The sequence below is a fragment of the Artemia franciscana genome, chromosome 4 (genome assembly GCF_032884065.1).
Source record: "Artemia franciscana chromosome 4, ASM3288406v1, whole genome shotgun sequence".
In the NCBI taxonomy this organism is placed as follows: Eukaryota; Metazoa; Arthropoda; class Branchiopoda; order Anostraca; family Artemiidae; genus Artemia; species Artemia franciscana.
In genome coordinates, this window is record NC_088866.1 from 18,471,150 (window position 1) to 18,496,403 (window position 25,254).

The window sequence follows — 25,254 nt, forward strand, 5'->3', positions numbered from 1 at the left end:
AAGAACTGCCTATTCTGTGGTCAAGCAGTGAAATTATGCAAGATCGCAAGCCGTGAATTCGCTGAAGCTTATGCAGTACGAACTCATAGCTTCGAGTACTCGATTAGTGAAATGTGTAAGAGCAGGAACGATCAGTGGGCCATGACAGTGCTTGGTCGGATAAATTCGAAGACTTCTGACCTTCATGCAGAGGATGCCGTTTATCATCAAATATGTTCAGTGAACTTGAGGACAGGAAAAGAGATTCCACAAAAATTTTATGTTCATGAAGAAGTGAGTGACGTGCCTCCGTAAAAGAAACGGAAGGGAAGACCGTGCAATAGTGAAAGGAAAGCCGCTCTCGAAGAAGCGCTTCGTTGCTATGACAACAGTGAAGAACCTGTACCTCTGACGATCATTTTAAGAAAAATGGCTCATATTCTCTCTGAAACTGAATGTGATAGTTTGGACTATAGCTTTCGTCAAGCCAAGGATTTGCTAGTCAGTGAGCATGGCGAACAAGTGGTTGTGTCCGATTCAAATGGGAAAGAGACGCTCGTAACATTTAGAGATACGGTCGACAGGATATTACGAGAATTTCCCCAAGAGCAAAACGCAGATAGTGAAAATGGAGAAAGGGAGCAGCTCATCAAAGTCGTTGGAAAGATTATAAGAAGTGAAATCAAATCCATTACGACAAGGAAGGATTCCTACGAATTTCTTAACGAGATATCGTCAGTAGAAAAGTGTTGGAACTTCGTGTACCCATCTCTTTGTCTACTAATTTCATCGATAGGGGTTGACACGCCTCGTCTAATATCTTCTATCGGACAGGCTATAATGCAGGCATGCAGACCACGTGGTTTCATGTCTCCTGAACAAATAGGACTGGCTTCGCAGCTGCATCACCATTTCTCATTCCGATTTTTAATTGACACACTGCACAATCTTGGCTTCTGCTCTTCGTACTCAGAGGTAAAAGAAATTTGAGAGATGTGCAGCAGTAAATCAAACGTTGTTGGAAGAGTCCGAAGAGAAAGCACATTTTTTTCAGTATGTAGGAGACAACGTCGATCATGATGTTGCTACTATCGACGGCATGTATACCTTTCATTGAATGGGACTTATTGAAATGTCTACACCTGAGTTTCCGGCAACGGAGCTTTCAGTGCCAAGAAAAGAAGTAAGTGGAGATGAGATGAAGTCAATCGGCACCGTGCCGTTCTACACCTACCAAAAACCCGCCAAGTCGCAACCAAGGACTTTTATTTGCTTGACAAACGGTGGTGACACTCATGACAATGAATGGAAAGCTGAAACGCTCTGGCGCATCTCCTGCTTTTTCAAAAGCTCATACATTAGCTGGTCGGCCTTTATGCCGTCAATACACCAAAAGCTACCTCATCCAGAAAAGTCGAATATTCGTTTTTTGCCAATGATTAACCACAACCCAAGCGATATCTCCTGTGTTTATTCTACACTTATGCATGCTAACTAACGCGCTAATCGAGCTGGAAAAACTCTAGTCATTACCTTTGACCAACCACTTTACTGGAAGGCGAAGTGTATCGTCGATGCAGAGCCTGCCATAAGTGCTTTAAGAAATGCTATTGTTGTCCTAGGTGGGTTTTATACACGCATGAGTTTCCAAGGAGCCATTGGCTTCTTTATGGCTGACTCGGGACTTTTGGAAATCTTAAGTCAAGTATACGCGCCTAACACTGTGCGTAGTGTATTACAAGGCAAAGCTGTCTCTCGTGTTGTGCGAGGCCATGGTCTGTTGGAGGTAGCCCTTTATGCGAACCTTTTATCATCAGAACTGGATAGCAGAGCGTTTGATGGAAACGCCATGCTACCAGAACCCCTTGAAAAGGCAAAACAGGCGTACGAGTCGCTCCTTGAAGGAGATAACATCGACGAAGCGCAGGTGTCGGAAGCAGCATAGCTTATCTATGAAATAGTTCAAAGTGCAAAAGAACGATTATCTGAGTCCAGAACTGCCCATCTTTGGTTTCATTATCTGGACCTACTTGGAATCCTGAGAAAGAACCTGAGAGCTGAACGAAGTGGCAACCTTGAGCTTTATCTACAGTCGTTGTTGGAAATACTTCCTTACTTTGCTGCTTCCGGACACAATCTTTATACGAAGTCTACTTGGATGTTCGTGCAGTCCATGTTTCAGTTGAGGAAAGACAACCCAGAGCAGTACAGAACGCTACAGAGCACCTCTTCATCCGAAGAACTGACAAATACTGGGTGGCAATTTCTCCTGATTTGGTGATCGAACAGACGTTAATGAGAAGTATGAAAGCGAGTGGCGGTCTCACAAGAGGTAGAGGCATGACTGAATTGCAACGGACAATTTGGACGTCTGCTATGCCTACTTTGGTTCTCGTTAACGAACGCATGCAGAACCTGACTGGCCTCGCGGAGTTGGCTGTTGAAAATCACGCAGAAGCGATATCTTCGAGGAGAGCTAGAGATCTAGAGGACATCGAAAAGATAGTTCGATACATTGAGCCCCTAGAACCCTTCAGGCAGGATTTAGAGCTGTTGAGCGTGGTTACTGGTGTCCGCGCTTCATCATCTGTAAACGCAGACGATGCCAAATCTGTGGAAGAATACATTCTAAAGGATATGGAAGCGAAAGACATTGACAAATATGTTTTCAGGAGAAAAGAGAAAGCTGTAACTATGGCTGAGAGGACATCCGTGGTGATAGATAGCGAGAGGGTAATGGTCGACCCAGCTCTAATCCTCCAACGTCTTGCCGCAGTGGCTAGCACCAGTGGTTCTGACTTGAACGAGGTTCTGTCATTTGAGCTCTGTAGTTTTCCACCATCGCTCTTTAGTTCGTTCGAGGTGATGAGGACAGCCGAAAAAGCCGCTCTAACAAATGCACTGATGAAAATTGAGGAGCTCGATGGTCCAGAGACATTGCCAACCTCCCAGAGAGTCTTGGACGGTGGCTGGCTAGTCCACAAAATCCCGTTTTAGTCGTTGGTAGTCGTTTGAGCTCTGTAGTTTTCCACCATCGCTCTTTAGTTCGTTCGAGGTGATGAGGACAGCCGACAAAGCCTCTCTAACAAATGCACTGATGAAAATTGAGGAGCTCGATGGTCCAGAGACATTGCCAACCTCCCAGAGAGTCTTGGACGGTGGCTGGCTAGTCCACAAAATTCCGTGGACTGCCGGATCCACATACTCTGAGGTGGCAGGATCTTACGTAGATTATGTCACAAGACATTTCGGCCAGGCAGTGGTAGTTTTTGACTCTTACACTGATACACCAACGACGAAAAACTGCACACAACTGAAGAGAACCAAAGGATTGTCGTGTCCAACGATTCAATTCTCTCCTAACATGAAAATGGTCAAAAGTATGGAAGAATTTCTGAGAAATCACAAAAACAAACAACACTTCATCAGCCTACTTGCTGAGAGGCTGGTGAATTCAGGATGCAAAGTTCTACACACTCAGGATGAAGCCGATGTCTTATTTGTACAAACTGCAGTCAGTTGCGCTGAAACTTCGTCGACCACTTTGATTGGGAATGATACCGACCTATTAGTCCTTCTGCTGTACCATGCCAAGCTTGATGCATGTGATATCTTTATGCAGACAGACACACATGGAAATTACCAACGAGTGTACGACATAAAAAGGATCGAGAACAAACTAGGAACCGAAGCAGCAGAAAATCTACTCGTTTGCCACGCAATGTCTGGCTGTGATACAACATCTAGGCTTCACGGCGTAGGGAAACCAGCAGTGGTTTCCTTGTCACTTAAAGATGGGATTTTAAAGATGCTTGCAAGACCTTCATGGCACCAGGATCCAAACATTAGGGGATCGCAGAATCTGGAGGGAAAGCTTTGCTCCGCATCTACAAAGAGAAAAGCAATGAGAAGACCCTGAAGGATGTTCGGGTGTGAGCATTTACATTGCGGGTTGCAAGTGCAATTGCTTTTGTTCAGACAGAGCGGCTTCCACCGACTTTGGCTGCCGCAAAGTACCACTTTTACAGGTTCTATTCGCAAATAATGAAGTGGCAAGACACATCCGATTCATTAAAGCCCAAAGAGTGGGGTTGGTGCCTCTCTTCGTCACGGAATATGTATCTTCCCATAATGACGTATGCTTCACCAGCACCGGAGAACCTGCTGAAGATGGTGCGGTGCCAGTGCACCAGTGGGTGCCAGTCGCCCAGATGCAGCTGCCGTCGGAACGGTTTGCCCTGCAGCTTTGCCTGCGGGGAGTGTAAAGGGGCGTTATGTGCTAACGCTGCAGCAAGACGGGATGAGGATGATAACGAAGACGAGCAGGAAGAAGAATTAGCTTTAGGTTGTGCTTTAAAATCAAAATGTTCTTGTGATTAATTTACCCTGAGTTCTAAACGTTCCTTTTTATAACTCTTGATCTGAAGTTTTGATCTCGATTAAAGAAGTGGTTTTCAAGATGTTATACTTAGCAGCTCCTCATATTACAGGCCCTTTAGAGTTGAAATGACGTAAATAGTTAAAAAAAAACCTGCTTTTGACCTCATATCTGGCAACAATGTACTTTATTTGATATAAAATGATCCTTTAGCCGCAGGAATCCAGTAAGTAATGACTTGCGTACTTTACCCCCCCCCCCCCTCCCGTTCCGTGAAGGTGAAAATGGATACTGGGGTACGAAATACTTGATTTCTTACGTCAGATTCGGATTCGTCATGTTTGATTTGATAGAAAACGACCACTTAAACCCAAAAATACGTCCAAATAGAAGTTTCGATTTTCCCCCCTTCAAGGGGAGGTTTCGGGTAGTTGTGCAAGGGGGATTCGGGGGGGGGGTTTCTTTGGTGTGATTAAGCTGATTTTTCTGAACATTTTGGTGCAAAAAAAATTCTGTTGCAATTTCCCCGAGGTCAAACCGTATTAATGTTGCGACGATATCTGTGTGCTGCTTTTTAAAAATGTTTGCGTGACTGATGTCTATCTATATAGGCTGTGAGTATGATAGTGCAGACTTGTTTAAATATTTTGCTTGATAAAAGAAACAAGAAAGTATTTTCATTTATTATTACAATGAAAAGATTCACAAAAAGGTGGTTTACTTAGCTCCATGTCTGACTATTTCAATTATTTTCTACGAGAAAATTGCTGTAAAGTCAAAAGGTGATATCCTTGTGTTTTATTGACGACATGGGAGCATCACATAAGCTTGACAGTACTACAAAGCGAAAAAGTCTTGAAGAGCATCTCGAAGTCTTAAATTGTCGAACCTATCGAAAGAAGACGAAGAAAATTTACTAATTTTTTTAAAATCTCTCCTGGAATTGGAAGAATCACAAGAAAGTAAGTAGAAGTTTAACACCCCAGGTACCTTTCGTCCAGTCTATGAATAAGAATGTTCATAGGTAGGCCGATATTACTGCTTCAACAGTAAAGCTCTAAAGGTTTCTCTTAAGCTAGGCCTATCCCAATAATTGTATTTTTTACCATTGAATATTGATTAATTCTCTTTGTTAAAATATATTAAAAGGTAAAATTCTTGTTAATTAACGTCTTTCTATCTCGGAAAGTGTTTAGGTTAGGAAAATGAAACTTTCAGGGATGGTCTACAGGCTAAAGTATGTCCTGGGAAGGTATTTTAAAGTACCTACCTCCACTCCTTCTCCCTCTAGAGGGCCCTGAAATTTGCCTACGTGACAGGTCTATACCTATTGAAATTTTGACAAAACAACATTTTACCTTAATTTTCAGTTACTAGTTGCTTTTCTCTGCCTTTAGTTCTGAAAATGCAATTCCTGTTATTTGAGTAGAATTTTGGGCCTTATCAATGTTTTTTTCAAAATTTAGGAAATGTATTTGCATGTCTTTAAAACCTTATAAAATGGAATTGAGCAAAGTTAAGAAGCTGAAAACAATTTATTGTACTTCAAATAAGCAGAAGATCTATTTTGCAAGGTTTCACTTTTATAACACACATATTTTTAAGGGACATGTTGGTAAAACCCATGTTGGTAAAATTCTAGTTAATTGACTTCTTGATATCTTAGAAAGGGTTTAGGCTAGGAAAATGAAACTTTCAGGGATAAATCTACATACTAAAGTATGTCCCGGGAAGGTAGCCTTTTTTGAAGCAACTACCTCCACTCCTTCTCCCTCTAAAGGGCTTTGACCTTTGATGACCTTTAAAAATATGTGTGTTATAAAAGTGAAACCTTGCAAAATAGATCTTCTGATTAATTAAAGTACCATAAAACAAAATTGTTTTCAGCTTCATAACTTTGCTCAATCCCATTTTATAAGGTTTTAAAGATATGCAAATACATTTCCTAAATTTTGAAAAAAAAACCTTGATATGGGGTATATATACCTCATTTCAAGAGGTATAGACCTGTCATGTAAGCAAATTTCTGTGCCCTCTAGAGGGAGAAGGAGTGGAGGTATGTACTTCAAAATACCTTCCCAGGACATACTTTAGCCTGTAGACCCATCCCTGAAAGTTTCATTTTCCTAACCTAAACCCTTTCCAAGATAGCAAGAAGTCAATTAACTAGAATTTTACCAAAAACATTGATATGGCTCAAAATTCCACTGAAATAACAGGAATTGCATTTTCAGAACTAAAGGCAGAGAAATGGCAACTAGTAACTGAAAATTATGGTAAAATGTTGTTTTGTCAAAATTTCAATAGGTCTAAACCCTTTCCAAGATAGCAAGAAGTCAATTAACTAGAATTTTACCCTTGATTTTTAGTATAGGCCATGGGTAGAGCAGGTATGGATAAAGATTGAGCAAAAGCAACATCCTTTAATTATTGGATATATTTGTAGAAGCCCAAGCTTCCCTATCAGAAAAGTTCCCACCTTGCAATTGTTAATGCTATAAATTTAGCAATGAGATATTCTTCCCAAAATGTATTAATTGTTTAAGACTTTAACCTGCCCCAAATTTCATGGGGCTGATGGCTATGCTGCCACAGGTAATAATGAGGATCAGACTGACCCATTCCTTGATTGCCTATATGAGCATTCATTATATCAGGCTATTAATTTCCCAACTAGGTACCAAGGGGGCCAGAACCCTACTCTTCTGGATCTCCTATTTGTTAAAGATGAGGAAGTAATCCAAAGTTTGGACCCTGAGCTATCTTTTGGGGCAAGTGACCATATAGCCATTGCTTATTGACTAAAGTTGTACCCACAAACATACAATTTTAGAAAGCATGTTTTTGCCAATTACAATAAGGCTAGGCAAGACTTAGCTAATGAAGATTGGTCCTTTGTTGGAAATGAAAATATAGAGAAAGTTTGGCTTGATATGAAAAAGGTGCTTGTGAAGACAACTACAAAATATACAACAACAACTTGGAAACAAAGACCAAGAAGGCTCCCTTACATGATGCAAGGAATCAGGCCAGCCATCCAAAAGAAAGAGAAACTGGAGAAGAGGCAAGGATATTCCAAACACAGGCAAATTGTGACATTTATAAACTGATGCAAAATAAAGTCTTCCACCTTACAAGAGAACTTACAAGCATGCATGAGGACTCCTTAGCATCAGCTTCAAGAAGTTTTGGAAATATACCTTAATTCAAAAGCCCAATGGACATTCAGTAACAGAACTCTCAGTTAATAAGAATAGTATACCAATCCTGGAGATACTGCTGAAGCCCTGAATAAGTAGCTCAAGTCAGTTTTCACACCTCCAGATAGTTCTCCCTTGCCAGAAATGCTGAATTGCAATATTGAGAAGCCTATGGGGCATTCCGTGTCAGTTCAACACAGTGACCCTGCATCATCATCTTCGATTTGATGAAATTTGGCACAGTGATAGACCCCTATGAGAAACTCCCAAAACCAAATTTTTAGGTTTTTTGCTTGACTGGTATCCAAGATATGGGTCATTGAACATCAGCCCAAACTGCCTGATTTATGCCAACTGGCTGATGGTTAAACTGCTGTATCTCAGCTCTTATTGCACCTAGAAACAAAAGTAAAATACCAAATAAAAGCTATCTGAAAGCTCTTTCTGAGTAAAACACCTAGAAATAGTTATTTTTATTAACCAGCAAAATATGAGCAAATGTAATCTAGTAACCCTCACCTGGGTCAGTTTGTCCAAACAGAATTTTATGTGCTTTTTTATCCATACAGTTGTTTAGAACAATGAGAGCTTTGTATGGAAAAAGCACATAAAATTCTGTTGGGACAAACTGACCCAGGTGAGGGTTACTCGATTACATTTGCTCATATTTTGCTGGTTAATTACAATAACTATTTCTAGATGCTTTACTCAGAAAGAGCTTTTATCTAAATTTTATGTTGTAGTCTAGTCAAATCTTTGACTAGACTAGATTTAAATTTTAAAAAAAATAAATCTGGTTAATATTTTTCTTCTAGTTTTGAAACCACAGTTTTTAATTTTCATTTTAGCCCTGTTTTGAATGCAGAGAAAAAGAAATTGTGGGTAAACATGCTCAAAACTTTCAAATATATTTAGAACTAAAAATAATAAAAGAATGAATAGACAAATCAGCCTATTGGCTCTGTGTGTCTAGTGAAATGTGAGTAGATTAGAGTGATTCTCATTTATGTTAACAGGGTGTGAATAGGGGCAGTCCAGGTGACTGAGGTGATTCAAAAGATGTTAAACTGTTGTAGAAAGCTTATAGAATTTTCTTAAGATTCAGCAAAATAGTTTCTTTTATTCATCAATTGGCTCCAAAGTACTTCTACTTCCAATGAAATGAAACATTAGTAGAATTGATAATTTGATCCTACATGATAAGTTTAGAATGGCGGGCTATAAATCTCAGTAAGACTCAAATGATATTAAGTAACCCTTTATAATTTGCTTCTGATGCATACAATGACGAAAAAGAGAATTCTGGAGCTTCAGTTAGTCTTCCCGTCTGGTTTTTATAGTCAGTAGACTTTTGATAGCCCAATTGTGGTGTTGTGCCACTAGTTTTCTGAATCTGAAAAGAGGACTCCTTTTGTTACTTGAAAGAGAACTGTCTAGAAAACTGTGTTATCTTGAATTGAAAGGATGGATTTTGTTTCCTATTGATTATGCTTATTATAATTTTCTTCTGCACAGGACTAGAATTGAGCATTAGACTTTTTCTTAAATTATGGTTGCCCCTCTAGGGGCAACAAAGTAAAGAACAGATCACGGCCCATAGTTATCACAAATTTAAGAAAAATGTTTTAAATAAAAAAAAAACTGTCATTTGACAGATTGTGTTTAATGCTGATTTTGAAATAGTAACTATTATTTTGCTTTATCTTAAAAAAAGAAGTTTGCTCCAAAAAAAAAAGTTTAAGGGACTTTGAAAACAGAGCTGGAAACCCCTCGAGAATGGTGTCGGATTGAAATGAAAACTGTATACCAAAATTACTGTTGTCAAAAATTCTTCCCAAGAATTTTTTAGTCTCTCATATTAAGAGGAGCTAAGAGCTCATATGGCACTTGTGACAAGGTCAGAAGAGCCAAGAGCTCATATGGCATGAGCTCTAGCAAAATTCTAAGAATCAATAGATTGATTTAAAAGGGAAATCAGAGGCTTAATGCCAGTCGGAATTTAAAATGAGAGCTCTGAGACACAAGGTCATTCACTCAGATCCAATCACCCACTCGCAAGTGAAAAATACATCATTTATTCTGATTTTTTCTCTCCTTTCAACCCACCCAGATGGTCAAATCCGGGAAAACAACTCTATCAAGTCAATTTGTGCAGGTCCCTGACATGCCTACCAATTTTCATCATCCTAGCACATCCAGAAGCACCAAACTTGCCAAAGCACTGCCCCCCCCCAAATCCCCCAAAAAGAGCGGATCCAGTCCGTTTTCGTCAATCATGTATCTACGACATTTGTTTATTCTACCCACCAAGTTTCATCCTGATCTCTCCACTCTAAGCGTTTTCCAAGACTCCCCCCAACGTCACCAGATCTGGTCGGGATTTAAAATAAAAGCTCTGAGACATGAGTTCCTTCTAAATATCAAACTTCATTAAGATCTGGTCACCTGTTCTTAAGTTAAAAATACCTTAATTTTTCCAAATTAACACCCCCCCCCCCTCACTCTCCCAAAGAGATCAGATCCGTTCTAATTATGTCAATCACGTATCCAGAACTTGTGCTTATTCTTCCAATCAAGTTTCATCCCAATCTCTGCACTCTAAGTGTTTTCAAAGATTTCCAGTTTCCAAGATTTCTGTTTCCCCCCTCCAACTCCCTATGTCCCCGGATCCGATTTGAAATGAAAATGGAGCATCTGAGACATAAGATCTTTCAATTTATCAAGTTTCATTAAGATCCGATCACCCATTTGTAAGATAAAGAAACCTCAATTTTAATTTTTTTCAAGATTCCAGTTTACCCTCCAACTCCCCCCCCAATGTCATCGGATCTGGTCGTGATTTAAAATAAGAGCCCTGAAGCACAAGATCCTTCTAAATATCAAATTTCACTAAAATCTGATCTCCCATTTGTAAGTTACAAATGTCTCATATTTTCTAATTTTTCTTAATTACCCCCCCCCCCCCCAACTCCCCCAAAGAGAGTGGATTCGGTCTGGTTGTGTCAGTCACGTATCTTGGACTTGTGCTTATTCTTCTCACCGAGTTTCATCCTGATCTCTCCACTCTAAGCGTTTTCCAAGATTTCTGATCCCCCCTCCCAACTCCCCCCAGTGACACTGTATCTGGTCGAGAATTAAAATAAGAGATCTGAGCTATGAAGTACTTCTAAATATAAAATTTCATTAAGACCCGATCCCTCCTTTGTAAGTTAAAAATACCTCATTTTTTCTAATTTTTCAGAATTAACCCTCCCCCCATCTCCCCCAATGAGAGTGGGTCCGTTCCGGTTATGTCAGTTACGTATTTAGGATTTGTGCTTATTTTTCCTACCAAGTTTCATCCCGACCCCTTCCACTCTAAGCTTTTTCCGAGATTTCTGCCCCCCCCCTTAACTCCCCAAATGACATAATGATGATAGAAGGTAATAAGCTTACCTAAGCTTTGGATGTCAGGTGATTGATTTTTCTTCTAACGATAATTTCGACAGGACCTGTGCCTGTCATCATCAGGTTAATTCAAATTTCTTGCCGGAAAGTAAAATCACTAAATAAATAAAACTAAAAACACTGAACAACAATAATTATGAGCCGAACCTGGAGTTATTGTTGTGCCATGGCCCGAATTTTGGTAGAGGCGTTGATGGCTGCTGTCCTAGTGGATCTTAAAGAGGTTGGGCCTTTAGGAAAGGGGTGGAGTTTTTTGTGAGTTTTCAATTTATGGGTGATTGGTTCCCAAATTTCGCTAATATGAAACTCACCATTGTCTTTATTGATGGCTGGTTTATTTTTAGCAATTTCCAAAGCTTCTCTGATTTTCTGCTTTAAGAGTTGTGGGACAATAGCAATAAGTTGGGCTTGGTCAAACTTAATGGAGTGGGAAGGGTTTTCAAAGATATGATGGGCCAATGCAGAGAAATTATCTTCCTCCTTTAGCTTTGTCTTTTTAAGGCAGGCATCAATAGAATCAGCATGTTCTTTTAATCGGTGATGTAGAGGTCTCATGGTACGACCTATATATGTATCACCACAACTGCAAGGAATCTCATATACCCCTGGTGGATCTGAAGTAATCTTATCCTTGCCTTTGTTCAAGAAGGAGGAAATAGTCCTTCCAGAGGGAAAAAACACCTTAAAGCCAAGTTTAGTGAGTTTGGAGCTTAAAATGTCGGTAATACCCTTGATATAAGGTAATGACAAAAAGGGTTTATCATCTTCAATCTTAGGAGGGAAATTCTTGGTAATTCCACTCATCTTTCTCCTGAAAATAACCTTGTCAATGACTTTTTGGGGGTATCCGTTACCTATCAGAACATCTCTTATATAATCAAGTTCAGCCTTCAGCTCAAAATCAGAGGAGCACACCAGAAATGCTCTATCAACCAATGAATAGACTACAGAATTTTTAACTATGGGGTGGTTATAGGAGTCATATCTCAGATATCTATCGCTATGAGTTGGCTTTCTATACACACTCAAGTCCAACCTAGTTTCTCGTTTTGTAATGAGGACATCTAAGAAGGGTAAATTGCAGTTATTTTCAAGCTCAATGGTGAACTTAATATCTGGGTCCTGCTTGTTAAAAATATTGAGAAAGGATATTAATTTGTCTTGTGCCCCATTCCAAATTATTAAACAATCGTCAACATATCTCACGTAAAGTTGGAGATACTTGAAGTCCTGTTTGAAGATATTAGTTTCAATATGTTGTAGAAACACCTCGCTAAGAACTGGTGCCAAGGCTGATCCCATTGGCATGCCCCAAATCTGTTTATAAGTTTGATGCCTGAAAGTAAAGTAAGCATTGCTGAGACATAAAGACGTGAGAGTAATGATTTCTGTGGAGTCCAAGCAAGTCAGTTCTCTCCAGGAACCATCCTTTTCTAAAGCTGATTGTAAAGCTGGTATAAGACGCGGCAAGGGTATGCTGGTAAACAAAGATACAACATCAAAACTGCACATTGTGGTATTCTCCCCAATGTTGATGCTATTTAGCATATCAACTACTTCTTTAGTATTTCTTATTGTGTGCTTGCTGCTGAGGGTTATGGATCTTAAAATACCAGCCAAATATCTTTCCAACTTCTGTGTGGCTGAACCTACTGTTGAGATAATAGGTCTCAGCAGCAAGCACACAATAAGAAATACTAAAGAAGTAGTTGATAAGCTAAATAGCATCAACATTGGGGAGAATACCACAATGTGCAGTTTTGATGTTGTATCTTTGTTTACCAGCATACCCTTGCCGCGTCTTATACCAGCTTTACAATCAGCTTTAGAAAAGGATGGTTCCTGGAGAGAACTGACTTGCTTGGACTCCACAGAAATCATTACTCTCACGTCTTTATGTCTCAGCAATGCTTACTTTACTTTCAGGCATCAAACTTATAAACAGATTTGGGGCATGCCAATGGGATCAGCCTTGGCACCAGTTCTTAGCGAGGTGTTTCTACAACATATTGAAACTAATATCTTCAAACAGGACTTCAAGTATCTCCAACTCTACATGAGATATGTTGACGATTGCTTAATAATTTGGAATGGGGCACAAGACAAATTAATATCCTTTCTCAATATTTTTAACAAGCAGGACCCAGATATTAAGTTCACCATTGAGCTTGAAAATAACTGCAATTTACCCTTCTTAGATGTCCTCATTACAAAACGAGAAACTAGGTTGGACTTGAGTGTGTATAGAAAGCCAACTCATAGCGATAGATATCTGAGATATGACTCCTATAACCAACCTATAGTTAAAAATTCTGTAGTCTATTCATTGGTTGATAGAGCATTTCTGGTGTGCTCCTCTGATTTTGAGCTGAAGGCTGAACTTGATTATGTAAGAGATGTTCTGATAGGTAACGGATACCCCCAAAAAGTCATTGACAAGGTTATTTTCAGGAGAAAGATGAGTGGAATTACCAAGAATTTCGCTCCTAAGATTGAAGATGATAACCCCCTTTTTGTCATTACCTTATATCAAGGGTATTACCGACATTTTAAGCTCCAAACTCACTAAACTTGGCTTTAAGGTGGTTTTTCCCTCTGGAAGGACTATTTCCTCCTTCTTGAACAAAGGCAAGGATAAGATTACTTCAGATCCACCAGGGGTATATGAGATTCCTTGCAGTTGTGGTGATACATATATAGGTCGTACCATGAGACCTCTACATCACCGATTAAAAGAACATGCTGATTCCATTGATGCCTGCCTTAAAAAGACAAAGCTAAAGGAGGAAGATAATTTCTCTGCATTGGCCCATCATATCTTTGAAAACCCTTCCCACTCCATTAAGTTTGACCAAGCCCAACTTATTGCTATTGTCCCACAACTCTTAAAGCAGAAAATCAGAGAAGCTTTGGAAATTGCTAAAAATAAACCAGCCATCAATAAAGACAATGGTGAGTTTCATATTAGCGAAATTTGGGAACCAATCACCCATAAATTGAAAACTCACAAAAAACTCCACCCCTTTCCTAAAGGCCCAACCTCTTTAAGATCCACTAGGACAGCAGCCATCAACGCCTCTACCAAAATTCGGGCCATGGCACAACAATAACTCCAGGTTCGGCTCATAATTAGTGTTGTTCAGTGTTTTTAGTTTTATTTATTTAGTGATTTTACTTTCCGGCAAGAAATTTGAATTAACCTGATGATGACAGGCACAGGTCCTGTCGAAATTATCATTAGAAGAAAAATCAATCACCTGACATCCATAGCTTAGGTAAGCTTATTACCTTCTATCATCATTATGTATGAAAGTCAGGTTGGCCTCAGAGAATATATCCCCAAATTACACTGGATCCTGTCAGGATTTAAAATAAGAGATCTGAGTTACAAGGTCCTTTTAGATATGAAATCTCATGAAGATCCGATCACTTCTTTGTAAGTTAAAAATACCCCATTTTTATCTAATTTTTCAGAATTAACCCTCCCCCCAACTCCCCCAAAGAGAGCGGATCCGTTCCGGTTATGTCAATCACGTATCTGGGAGTTATGCTTAGTTTTCCATCAAATTTTCGTCCTGATCTCTCCACTCTAAGCGTTTTCCAAGATTTTAGGTTTCCTCATCCAACTCCCCCCAATGTCACTGGATCCGGTCGGAATTTAAAATTATAGAACGGAATTACCCATTCGTAAGTTAAAAATGCCTCATTTTTTCTAATTTTTCTGATTTAACCATCCCCCACTCCTCCCTAGATGGTTGAATCAGAGAAACTACTATTTCTAATTTAATCTGTTCTGGTCCCTGATATGTCTGCTAAATTTCATCATCCTAGTTTATCTGGAACTGCCTAAACTAGCAACAGATAGACAGACCGACAGAATTTGCAATCGCTATGTGTCACTTGGTTAATACCAAGTGCCATAAAAACCCAAGAAATAAAATTTTAGCTGTGGTAGTACTGATGTTTCCCTTTTTTACTTTTCTACTGAACTGTTTGTGGGAACTGGAAAATCCTAAAACTATTTAAAGGCTCATTTGAAAGCTAATACTTGTATCTACGTTTTTTTTTTTTTTTTTTTTTTTTTTTTCTTATGAGTTTGTCTTGATAGCACTAAAATAGGATGTCATTTATGAAAAAAACTGTAAATGCAAGGCGCAAAAATACCCTTGTATTTTGAAAAGTTGGTTCTTTTGGGTATCATGCCATATTTGAATGACAACTTTGCATTATCCCTTGAAAATGTCACCATAGCTATTTTTCTGCTGACTTTTATCAATAACTGACTAATGCAAAATAATATATACATTTTGCATGATAGAGTTATCCTGTTAAAGAGTGGTTTATGAATTGATTATAGATTTAAAAATACAATTCAATCTTTTTTGAGCCTTGCCTAATTGAAAGTATTTCTGTTGTAGAATGGTGGCTTTAAAAGAAATTGAAATCTTAACTGGACACACAGGGAAAGTATGGTGTGTTGCCTTCAGTCCTGATGGACTGATTCTAGCATCATGTGGGGAAGACAAAACTATACGTTTATGGACAAAAGATAGCCAAAGCTGGACATGTAAAGCTATTTTAACAGAGGGACATCAGAGGACAGTTCGCTCAGTTGCCTGGTCCCCTTGCGGCCGTCTTCTTGCGTCAGCTAGTTTTGATGGCACAACTTGCGTTTGGGAGAAAAGTGGTGGATCATTTGAGTGCATTGCCACGCTTGAAGGTCATGAGAATGAAGTAAAATCAGCTACCTTTTCACCTTCAGGTCAATATCTGGCTACTTGTAGTCGTGATAAAAGTGTTTGGGTGTGGGAGGTTAGTGAAGATAACGAATATGAGTGTTTAAGTGTTCTAAATGCCCATTCCGGAGATGTAAAAAAAGTTGTTTGGCACCCTCATGTAGATGTGGTTGCTTCTGCTAGCTATGACAATACTGCAAAACTATATAAGGAAGAAGATGATGACTGGGTCTCATTTGCAACACTACAGTCTCATGAATCTAGTATATGGGGGTTAGACTTCTCCCCAGATGGTAAAAATATTGTAACATGTTCAGAGGATAAAAGCATAAAAATTTGGCGTGAGTATTTACCAGGAAATAAGCAAAATATTCCAACGAAAGACGGAAATCCCGTTTGGAAATGTGTCTGCACAATACAAGGATTTACAGATAGACCTATTTATGATGTTGCTTGGTCTAAACTCACAAACTGTATTGCAACAGCTGGAGGTGATAATCTCATCCGAATACTAAAGGAAGGTGATAAAAGTGATGAAGATTCGCCCAGTTTTGAACAAGTGACTTCGATTAAAGCTCATACTGAAGATGTGAATTGTGTGACCTGGAGTCCAAAAGTTCCAGGTTTTTTAGCCTCCTGCAGTGATGATTTGACAGTCAAACTTTGGAATTTTGTTGAATAAAGTATTTAGAGAAGAAGTTTGTGATTGTTGGGATTATAAGTGGATATTAATGGCATGCTTTAACTTGTCGGTATCTTTGATAAGAATAAATTTGTTGCTTAATATTTTTGAGCATGCATTTCTAGTTAATTTCAGATAGGCCTCAACAGAGTAGCTCCTAGAACTTTGTGATATATATTTGTCTACTGAAGTATAGGTTTTAGGAGGAAGTAGATGGTTTCTGATGGTTTCATAATGATTTAAAAAACTCATTTTTTCCTTATTTTAATGAGTTTCTTCCAAAAATTTCTTTCTGGGAGGGTGCAGGAAAGTGTGTTTGGGGAATACTCTGACAGATAGTTCTATGTGTTGGTATAAAAATACCTAAATATTTACAGATAGACGTATTTATGATATTGCTCGGTCTAAACTCGCAAACTATATTGCAACAACTGGAGGTGATAATCCGATCCGAATACTAAATGAGGGTGATAACAGTGATGCAGTGATTGCCTCCTGCACTGATGATCTGACCATCAGACTTTGGAATTTTATTGAATAAAGTATTTAGAGAGTTATTTTGTGATTCTCGGGATTGTAAATGGATATTAATGGCATGCTTTAACTTGTTAGTATCTTTGATAAGAATGAATTTGTTGCTTAATATTTTTGAGCAAGTATTTCTAGTTAATTGCAGATAGGCTTCAAAAGAGTAGCTCCTATAACTTTGTGATGCATATATGTCTGATGAAGTATAGGTTTTAGGAGGAAATAGATGGTTTCTGATGGTGCCATAATAATAAAAATAAAAATCTCCTTTTTTGCTTTTTTAATGTTACTTCCAAAATTTTCTTTCTTGGAGGGTGCTGGAATGGGTGTTTGCGGAACACTCTGACAGATATTTCTATGTTAAGGTATAAAAATATATAGCTAAAATACCTATGATTTTTTTTTGTGGAAATTTAGTAAAATAAATGTCTGTCGCTACTTAAAAACACAGTGTGTGTATTTCTAAGTACAGGTATCGTTTTTTATATTTTATTTTGGAAACTTCTTTTGTATAGTTTCTTTTAAGAAACAGTTATTTATGAAAAAACAGAATAGAATTTCATTTACAGTATCTTGCTTCAGAAACATCTTTATTTTCCAAAGATTTTTTTTAGGTTTAAAAAAAAACATGTTTTTTTTTTTAAAGGCATTTTCAGTCTCAATTTAGTAGGCAGCTTTAAAAAAATAAAAGTTACTTTATGAATTTTTGCTCAATGACTCTGAATTTTCGCTCAATGATTCATTAGAAATTCCCACTGAAACATATCCCATGGTATCAGTAGTCACTCATTAAAGGTCTATTTACAAAAGTCTATAAATTTTTCAAGCGAAGATGGGTTTAAATGGCATAATTATGCAAATATTCTGATTATATTATAGATAGGTTGTTATACTGCGCTTCCTTATCACTCTGCATGGAGGCTCACTCTTTGCTCCAACCCACCAAACTCCTATTTCAAGCTCTTCCTATGCTATTCGTGGCCATCTTGCTTGTTGTTTGACCCGGTAAGTTTACCAAAAGCAATGTACCAATCAAGCTTCATTCAGAAAACTTGAACTAATGCTCTTAAGTTTTCTTAATGGGTTTGGTGTAAGTACTGCTGGAGACAACAGTGAATGTACATGACGTACAGCAAAAGAACAAAAAAAAATGATGGAGAAACAAACGAAGGCGATTTCGAATAATCTTTGATTCATAGCTATTTTTCGTAGGTAATTTAGATCTTTTTGGGTAGTTAATTTCCAGAAGTTAGTTCGTTTTTATTCTTTCGCACTGACTACGGCTTGGCGGAAGTCTATTGTTTGTCTCTTAATCACTTTTCTTTGTTCTTTTGTGGTATATATTCTTTTTTCATTGTACATCGGATGGTGGCATCAAACTACAATTTATTACTGCCTCTCTTTTTAATACAGCTGCTTAAACGAGTATTTAAAACCATCCTTAGGCAATTCTTCTGGAAAATATGTAGTCCATCGCTTTGAGACTGTTTCAGTTTTGTTTCAATTTAAAAAATAAACATCTTTCTTAAAGAAGGCACTTACTATCCTTAAATTAACTCAAGATGTTATCAATTGTAAATATCACCCTACGCCCTGGCTGTATAATGTTTTTCATCAAGTGCTTCCATCTATCTTATTGTTATTCGTAAGTAACGGTAATAAGAGTTGTTAAGTATGGATCTGGGTCGTGCTTGCTACTGTAAACTCAAAGTGATGTGCGTATTAATTCGAGCCGATTTGTATAAAATACTTCTTAGGTAGGTAAAGCCGTCCACTCAGTTAATTTTATCATTGCTCAGTATCACTTCTTCATCACCTATTATTCCCAAACTAAGGAGTTTAGTCTCTTAAGCCCTCTGACCAATCAGAAGCTGTTTTTTTTTTTTGGTTGATCCTTTATAAATAATGTACTTCAGTGAATCTGGGATCTAAAAGATAACGGAGGGGGGGGGGGGACAATAATAAAAAAACTAATTTTGTTTAGAAATTTGACTAAGAAGTGCCTAGAATTTCAGGGGGACTTTTGAATTTCTTCTAGAGAAAGGAGATGGACCCTGAGCCTACATAGTCCCTGACTTTCATGCTTCAGTAGATTGAAGACCTTCACTGAGTTATGTTTATCTGGAGCGTGGGACACTGAAATTTTTCTATCACAATTGTCTAGTAATCACTAAACTAGTCGAATTTATAAAAATTCAATTCACCCTGTTTAATTATCGAGAAAGAAGGAGATGGCAGACAGAGGAGCTAGCTCCATTAAAGCTAAATTGGGATGTTTTGCAAATATGACTAATTTGGCTACATAATTTTACAAAAATGTCCCCAGCGAATCATGTACGCGTGATTAACGGGGATTCGGGCTGTGTTTAAACCTTTCTTAGCCAAGTTAGAATTTTAATCACAATTACTGGAAACCCAGTGAATCTGGCATCATTGGTTGTCCTTCAAAGGTCGAGTTTTCTTTTTTTTTCTGAAAGATACATCAATAAAAAAATGGTTGCGTCTTTCTTTAAAACTTGAATAAGAAAAAAATTTAAATTAACAGATAATTTTTGGCGCCAATTTGTCATGCCTGACTACAAAACATATAGGCATATCTGTAGTCGAGTTCTTCTCCTTGTGAAATGTTGTATTTAATAGCCTTAGTCAGTCGGCAATCTATTTCTCAGCCAATATCTCTTAAGCCAAGTTTTCTTAGGATCCTGTTTTCCCTCTAGAGATCAACTGCTATATTCAAAAAAAAAGTTTTATGTGGTGTCAATTCATGGATTTTATAGGTACTGTCACTGAATTTCCGAGGATCGCTCTTCTTGAATGAGACAAGAAAAAATGTTCACTTTGATACCTATGGCAGTTCTGGTCTCTCTTGTACCCGGAGCAAAATTTTGATTAGCCCCCTGTTTCCCGCAAAATTTTCAGGCCATATTCTAACCAATTTGTTTATTTATTATCAAAATTACTTGTCAATTAATTAACTAATTTATTTATTTATTGTGTTTATTTGTTATTTAAATTGTTCTATTATTGTTAATTATTTATTTTTAATTATTTTACTTGTTATAATTTGATTTTTTAAATTTATTTTTATTTTTTTAAATATTTTCATTTGTTAACTGTACCCTCTACTTTATTTTTAAAAAGTAGTACTGAAGTGGTTTTCATGGTGAGGACATCTCGAATAATCGGATCATATTTTCACAATCTTGATGATCTGAGCTTGTTTGCTGGATTGGATTAACTGTGTTCTTATGAAGTGAACTGTTGAAACTGGCTGTTTAAATTGGTTGAATCATTATTATTATGAGCATAGAGATTGGATGCTAGTGTATGGAGGAGGATAAAGCAGGTTCAACTGGGCCACCTTGCCAGAATCGTCAACGCATACCGTTGGCCTGCCCCACTGTAAGATATGTCTTTTTTTTCTTATTATTATCATTTGTTCGAGGCCTCAGAATTTAAGTTAGAATATGGCAAAATACGAAAAAGGGGTATGGCCTTTGTTTGTTTCTAGGATTGCCTGCTATGGCTGGTTTGCGTGGTCAAACTGATGAACCAATCTGGAAAAACTTTTTAATGCGCTGTTTATTGCTAGGGGTCCCATGACCTACTGAATGTTGTCGAGGCAAATCTGCTGGATTTTAAGGAAAATAATCCCGTTGCTTCTAAAAAAAAGTGCAAAAGGAGTAAAGAGTGCTTTCCATGAAGATCATTCAGATATTTACATTGAAATTATAAGAAAGGGTAACGATAAAAGCGGAAATACGGAAGAAATTTCAGTTTCTGTAGGCTTCGACACTTCCATTATTCGTAATCAGCTTAACTCTATTCAAACAGAAGTAGAAAATATTAAAGCAAATTTGATGCTGGGCATTCAGAAAAAAGTAATGGAGAAGAATAGAGCGTCAAATGATGAAGCGTCAACAACTACTCAGTCAAAGGATTCTCAAAATATTCAGCTTATTTGTGTCAGAGATATGAGTCAGAGATCTTAAATTTTATGTTGAAAAACTTGAAGAAAAGCTGGACGATTTTGAGCAGGAGAAGCTGATGGATTCATTAGTATTTTCTGGATTAAAGCCAACACTAGGCTGCATTTCTTAAACGTGGAGTTAAGTTAAACGTGGCTGTATTTGATACTATTGTGAACAGGATGGGTCCGTCAACTGTTTACCGGTTGTTGGAAAGATTACTTGTGTAAAGGCAAAAGCATATACAATAAAAAGAAATAAAGTAAGACAGTTGAATAAAGAGAACTTGGAAAAGTTTGTAAAGAATTTGTGCTGTCCTAATTGGCAGCTAGTTCTTGAAATTGAAGGTGATGCATCACAGGCTTCCGATATGAGTTCTGTTGTCCAACTGATTTTTGATAAAAACATGCTCAGTTAGAACAGCGGAGCAGAGAAAACAAGAACCCTCTAAACCATGGATGCTTGAAAATATTTTAAGTGAGATGAAGAATCTGAATTCTTTGCATGGACAATATCCGAATTCGGAAAATCATGACCATTTTGAGTTATTCAGACTAGCAAGAATTAAAGTAGACTATCTGAGAAGGAAAGCTAAGAAACTGTATTATGAGCACAAATGACTTGAGAATCAAGGCAACATCAAAGGAACATTGGGAATTATTAATGGGATTATGGGAAGTAAGAAAGATTTTGAATTTCCTGCACATGAAGTTGATGGTTTGGAAATCACAGACAAACATGCAAATGGAGATCAGTTTTTTAAGTATTTTTTTGGAAGTTGGGAAACTATAGAGTTAGTAAGTAGGGTACATAAAGATCCAGAAGGAGGAATTTTGTGACAATAGAGGAAAGGGTCTGAGTTTTCAGTTTGAGCCATGTACTGATGATGAATCAGGAAAGGTGATCAAGTCAATTAAACCTAACTCAGCTGGCACTGACGGATTGAATCTTCGTGCATTCAGAGCAGTTATGATTAACCTTCTACCCTGTTTACTTCATATCATAAACATCTCACTACAAAATAGAACATTCCCGGACGCCTTAAAAGAAGCAAAAGTGATCCCACTGCATAAAGGAGGTGTGGAGTCGAATATAAATGGAGACCTATTTCAGTCATTTTATTATACTCTAAGATGATAGAGAAAATTGTGAACTGTCGTTTGTATGATTTTTTGACAAAAAAAAGACTTCTTTCCAAAGCACAATTTGGATTCATGAAGAATCACTCGACGTCCCATGGTGTGCAGTACCTGTCGGATTTAGTGGATACTCATCCTGAAAAAGGATAACTTGGTCTTAAAGTTTTTGTGGATTTTAAAAAGGCATTTGATAAAGTAGATTTTTACATTTTCATTACCTTGATTAGAATGTTGGGTTGCCAGAGATTTATATGTGAAACGGTTTGAAAGTTTTTTAACTAGAAGATCTGTTAGGGCTATATTAGATGATGTTATTTCTGGTCAGTATTTTATAAAAAGTGGCGTTGCGCAGGGTTCTATTCTGGATCCACTGCTTTATCTTATTTATGTGTATACGATGAGATTCTACCTGCCAGGTGCTTGCCTTACTTCCTTTGCAGATGATATTGCTCTTACTTCTTCTAGTCGTTGTGTTGAATCTTTAATAGAAAATGTTAATAGTGTAATGGCTCAACTTTACACATTCACTAGTCTTAGCCTTTTATCAGTAAGTGTACGTAGATTTAATCAGTACCTGGATTTGAAAGTAACTAATTCACCAAGTAACGAGTATATTTTTCCCAATGATTTGTCTAGTACACATTATTTTCCGGGTGATTTTCGGCTGGTGTTCCTGAACTGCCATGGTTTCTTTGGTAAATTGAATTATAGATTTCTTTTATTTTGTCTAGTTAATTGGACGTATTTGGTTTGTATGAAACATTCTTAAATTTTATAACTGAAACGTTAGTTAATCTTCCCGGTTATAAGTTCGTGCATAAGAACGGCCAGAATTATAAGCAAGGAGAACTTGGATTTTATGTCAAATCTTCAATACCTGTTAAAATTATTATTGATGTGGAACGTTTGAACATTGAGATGCTGTTTGAAATATTAGCAGTAGAAATTGAGGTTAATTATGAGCCAATATTTTTTTGCGTGTGCTATCGTCCTCCAAGTGGAAGGGCGGAAAGGTTTGCTGAAAGTCTAAAGGAAGGTCTTGATATATTAAATACGCGTAAATACCGTAAGTCGATCATTATGGCTGATTCTAATGATGATATATCTCTACTGCGTAACCTTTAGCACGAGTAATTTACACACTTACGACGTAGCATCAAAAATGCTGTTTACATTTTTAACCGCCGGATGTCTCCCTGCATGTCGTATACCGACTAGATTTACCGAAACTTCCCAGTCTTTTTTGACAATATTTGTACGAATATTCAAGTTCGAACATGTAAGGTCATCGTAGACGACAGATCAGATCATTTTACGGTGGCATGTGATCTAATTATCGGTGTTATGTTAACTGTTACGAGACAAGAGCGAAAAGTAAGAGTTTATGGGCTAAACTAAAGGAGTTACTGAGGGATGCCAATTTTTTACCCTGTTTGTTACCCTCTGAGTCCGAGGACTTGGACGAGGCTGTGAGGAGGTTTTTAGAAACCTTTAAAAATGCGGTTGACCTGGCGTGCCCTTGCTGTTGTATAACAAACAGAAGACTTAAACTGTCTACTAAACCTTGGATTACATCAAGTATACTCAAGTCTAGAAATGTGAAGAATAAGCTATATCGGAAATACTTATCAATTTCAACTGAAGAAAATAAGCAAAGTTTCAAAAATTATAAGAAAACAGTAACAAAATTAACTTGGGCATTGAAGCAGAGTTATTACAAACAATCATTCCTGGAGGCTGAAGGGTCCCCAAGAAAGGAATGGAAGTTAATTAATGATTGTCTGAATCGGACGAAACAAAATGAAATCCCCGAAGAAATGAGAGTAACAGATGAGACAACTGTGAAAAGGAAAAGAGAAGCGATTACACTACTTAACCGCTACTTTGTTGCTATTGGTGAAATGACTGCAGTGCCAACAGCTGTATTGCAGTCAGCTGAAGATACTGATTTCAAGAAGTATTTACCTCCATCAAATGATCAATCAATATTTCTTTATCCTGTATCCTATTGGCTTCGGGATTATGGGTAATTTCTAGGGTTTTGAAAACCGGAAAGTCAGAAGTGTCGAATGGATATAGTTCAAATTTGCTGAAGACGATTATCCCAGAAACTGCGGAATGCTTAGCTCACATTATTAACCTTTGTTTTAAGTACAGAAAATATCCTGATTGCTATAAAGCCGCTAGAATAGTTGTGTTATATAAGGGAGATGATTCAAAAGATTCAAATAATCATCATCCAATTTCATTTTTATCGGCTTTTTCTAAACTTATTGAACGTTGTTTATATAGTCGTCTGGTTCTGGTTTCGACTCTGGTATAGTCGTCTGGTTTCGTCTGGTTTCGTCTGGTTTCGTTGTTTATGAAGATTACTGGTTTCGTAATCTTCAGGGAAGATTAATTGCTTTCTCAAGGCACAATTTGGCTTCAGGAGAAAACATTCTACCCAACATGCGGTTTTAGTTGTTAATCAGTTTATTCATGACGTTTTAGATAAGGGTTATATTCCAGCAATGTTGTTTTTTGACGTCAAAAAAGGATTCGACACAATTTCCTATCGTATTTTGGAACATAAACTGCATTATTATGGGATAAGAGGACCAGCCGGCTCCTTAATTATGTCGTACTTACATGGCCGGACATAATTCGTGGACGATGGTGTCTCCACATCAAGAGCAGTGTAGCAGTCGAGCAACGTTGGGTCCCTCAATGATCTGTACTTGGCTTCATGCTTTTCTTGATTTATATCAATGACTTGAGTGAGCTGTGAAATGATCTCAGCCTTACAGTGTTGTTAGCTGATGATACGGGGTGTAGTGTCTCTGAATCCAATGATCTGGTACTTTGACAAAATATATGTCAGTCAAATGATAGAATTCCGTTGCGGTTTAAGTCTAGTCGTCTGACAGCAAATTCTGATAAGACGAAATTTATTATTTACTATCGGACTTCAACTCTTTGTACTGGACTCCAGTCAGTTGAGGTTTCAAACAATGTTCGTGTTGAGCGTGTTAGCTTTGTACGTTACTAAGGAATTATCATTGATGAAAACCTGTCATTCAAGAACCATATTAGCCATCTTCAGTTGAAATCAAGAAGAAATGTTAGAATGATGCGTCACGTGAAGTTTATTTTACCTTAGACATTGAGGCCCATCTATTTTAGATTAGTACATTCTTACCTTAATTATTGCCCAC

General features: G+C 37.7%; 2 protein-coding genes across 5 annotated transcripts in view; both read left to right on the forward strand.

Moving 5' to 3' along the window:
* Positions 1-2,283: 2,283 nt before the first annotated feature.
* LOC136025712 (uncharacterized) lies at positions 2,284-2,976 on the forward strand. Its single transcript, XM_065701693.1, has one exon. The coding sequence runs from the start codon at positions 2,284-2,286 to the stop codon at positions 2,974-2,976; it is 693 nt and encodes a 230-aa protein (XP_065557765.1).
* A 2,192-nt stretch (positions 2,977-5,168) lies between these two features.
* Positions 5,169-25,254, forward strand: part of LOC136026096 (probable cytosolic iron-sulfur protein assembly protein CIAO1) — a 47,997-nt gene continuing 27,911 nt past the window's right edge. Inside the window, exons 1-2 of one of the 4 annotated variants that reach the window (XM_065702377.1) lie at positions 5,169-5,319; positions 15,423-16,526. In XM_065702377.1, coding sequence (XP_065558449.1) covers positions 15,424-16,422 — 999 coding nt within the window. In that variant the 5' untranslated portion in view covers positions 5,169-5,319; position 15,423 and the 3' untranslated portion in view covers positions 16,423-16,526. The other 3 variants (XM_065702376.1, XM_065702375.1, XM_065702373.1) reach the window with 3 other exon arrangements.

What these genes read in the sequence shown, in the direction of transcription:
- LOC136025712 (XM_065701693.1), top strand. Translation starts at nt 2,284, where the DNA reads ATGAAAGCGAGTGGCGGTCTCACAAGAGGTAGAGGCATGACTGAATTG.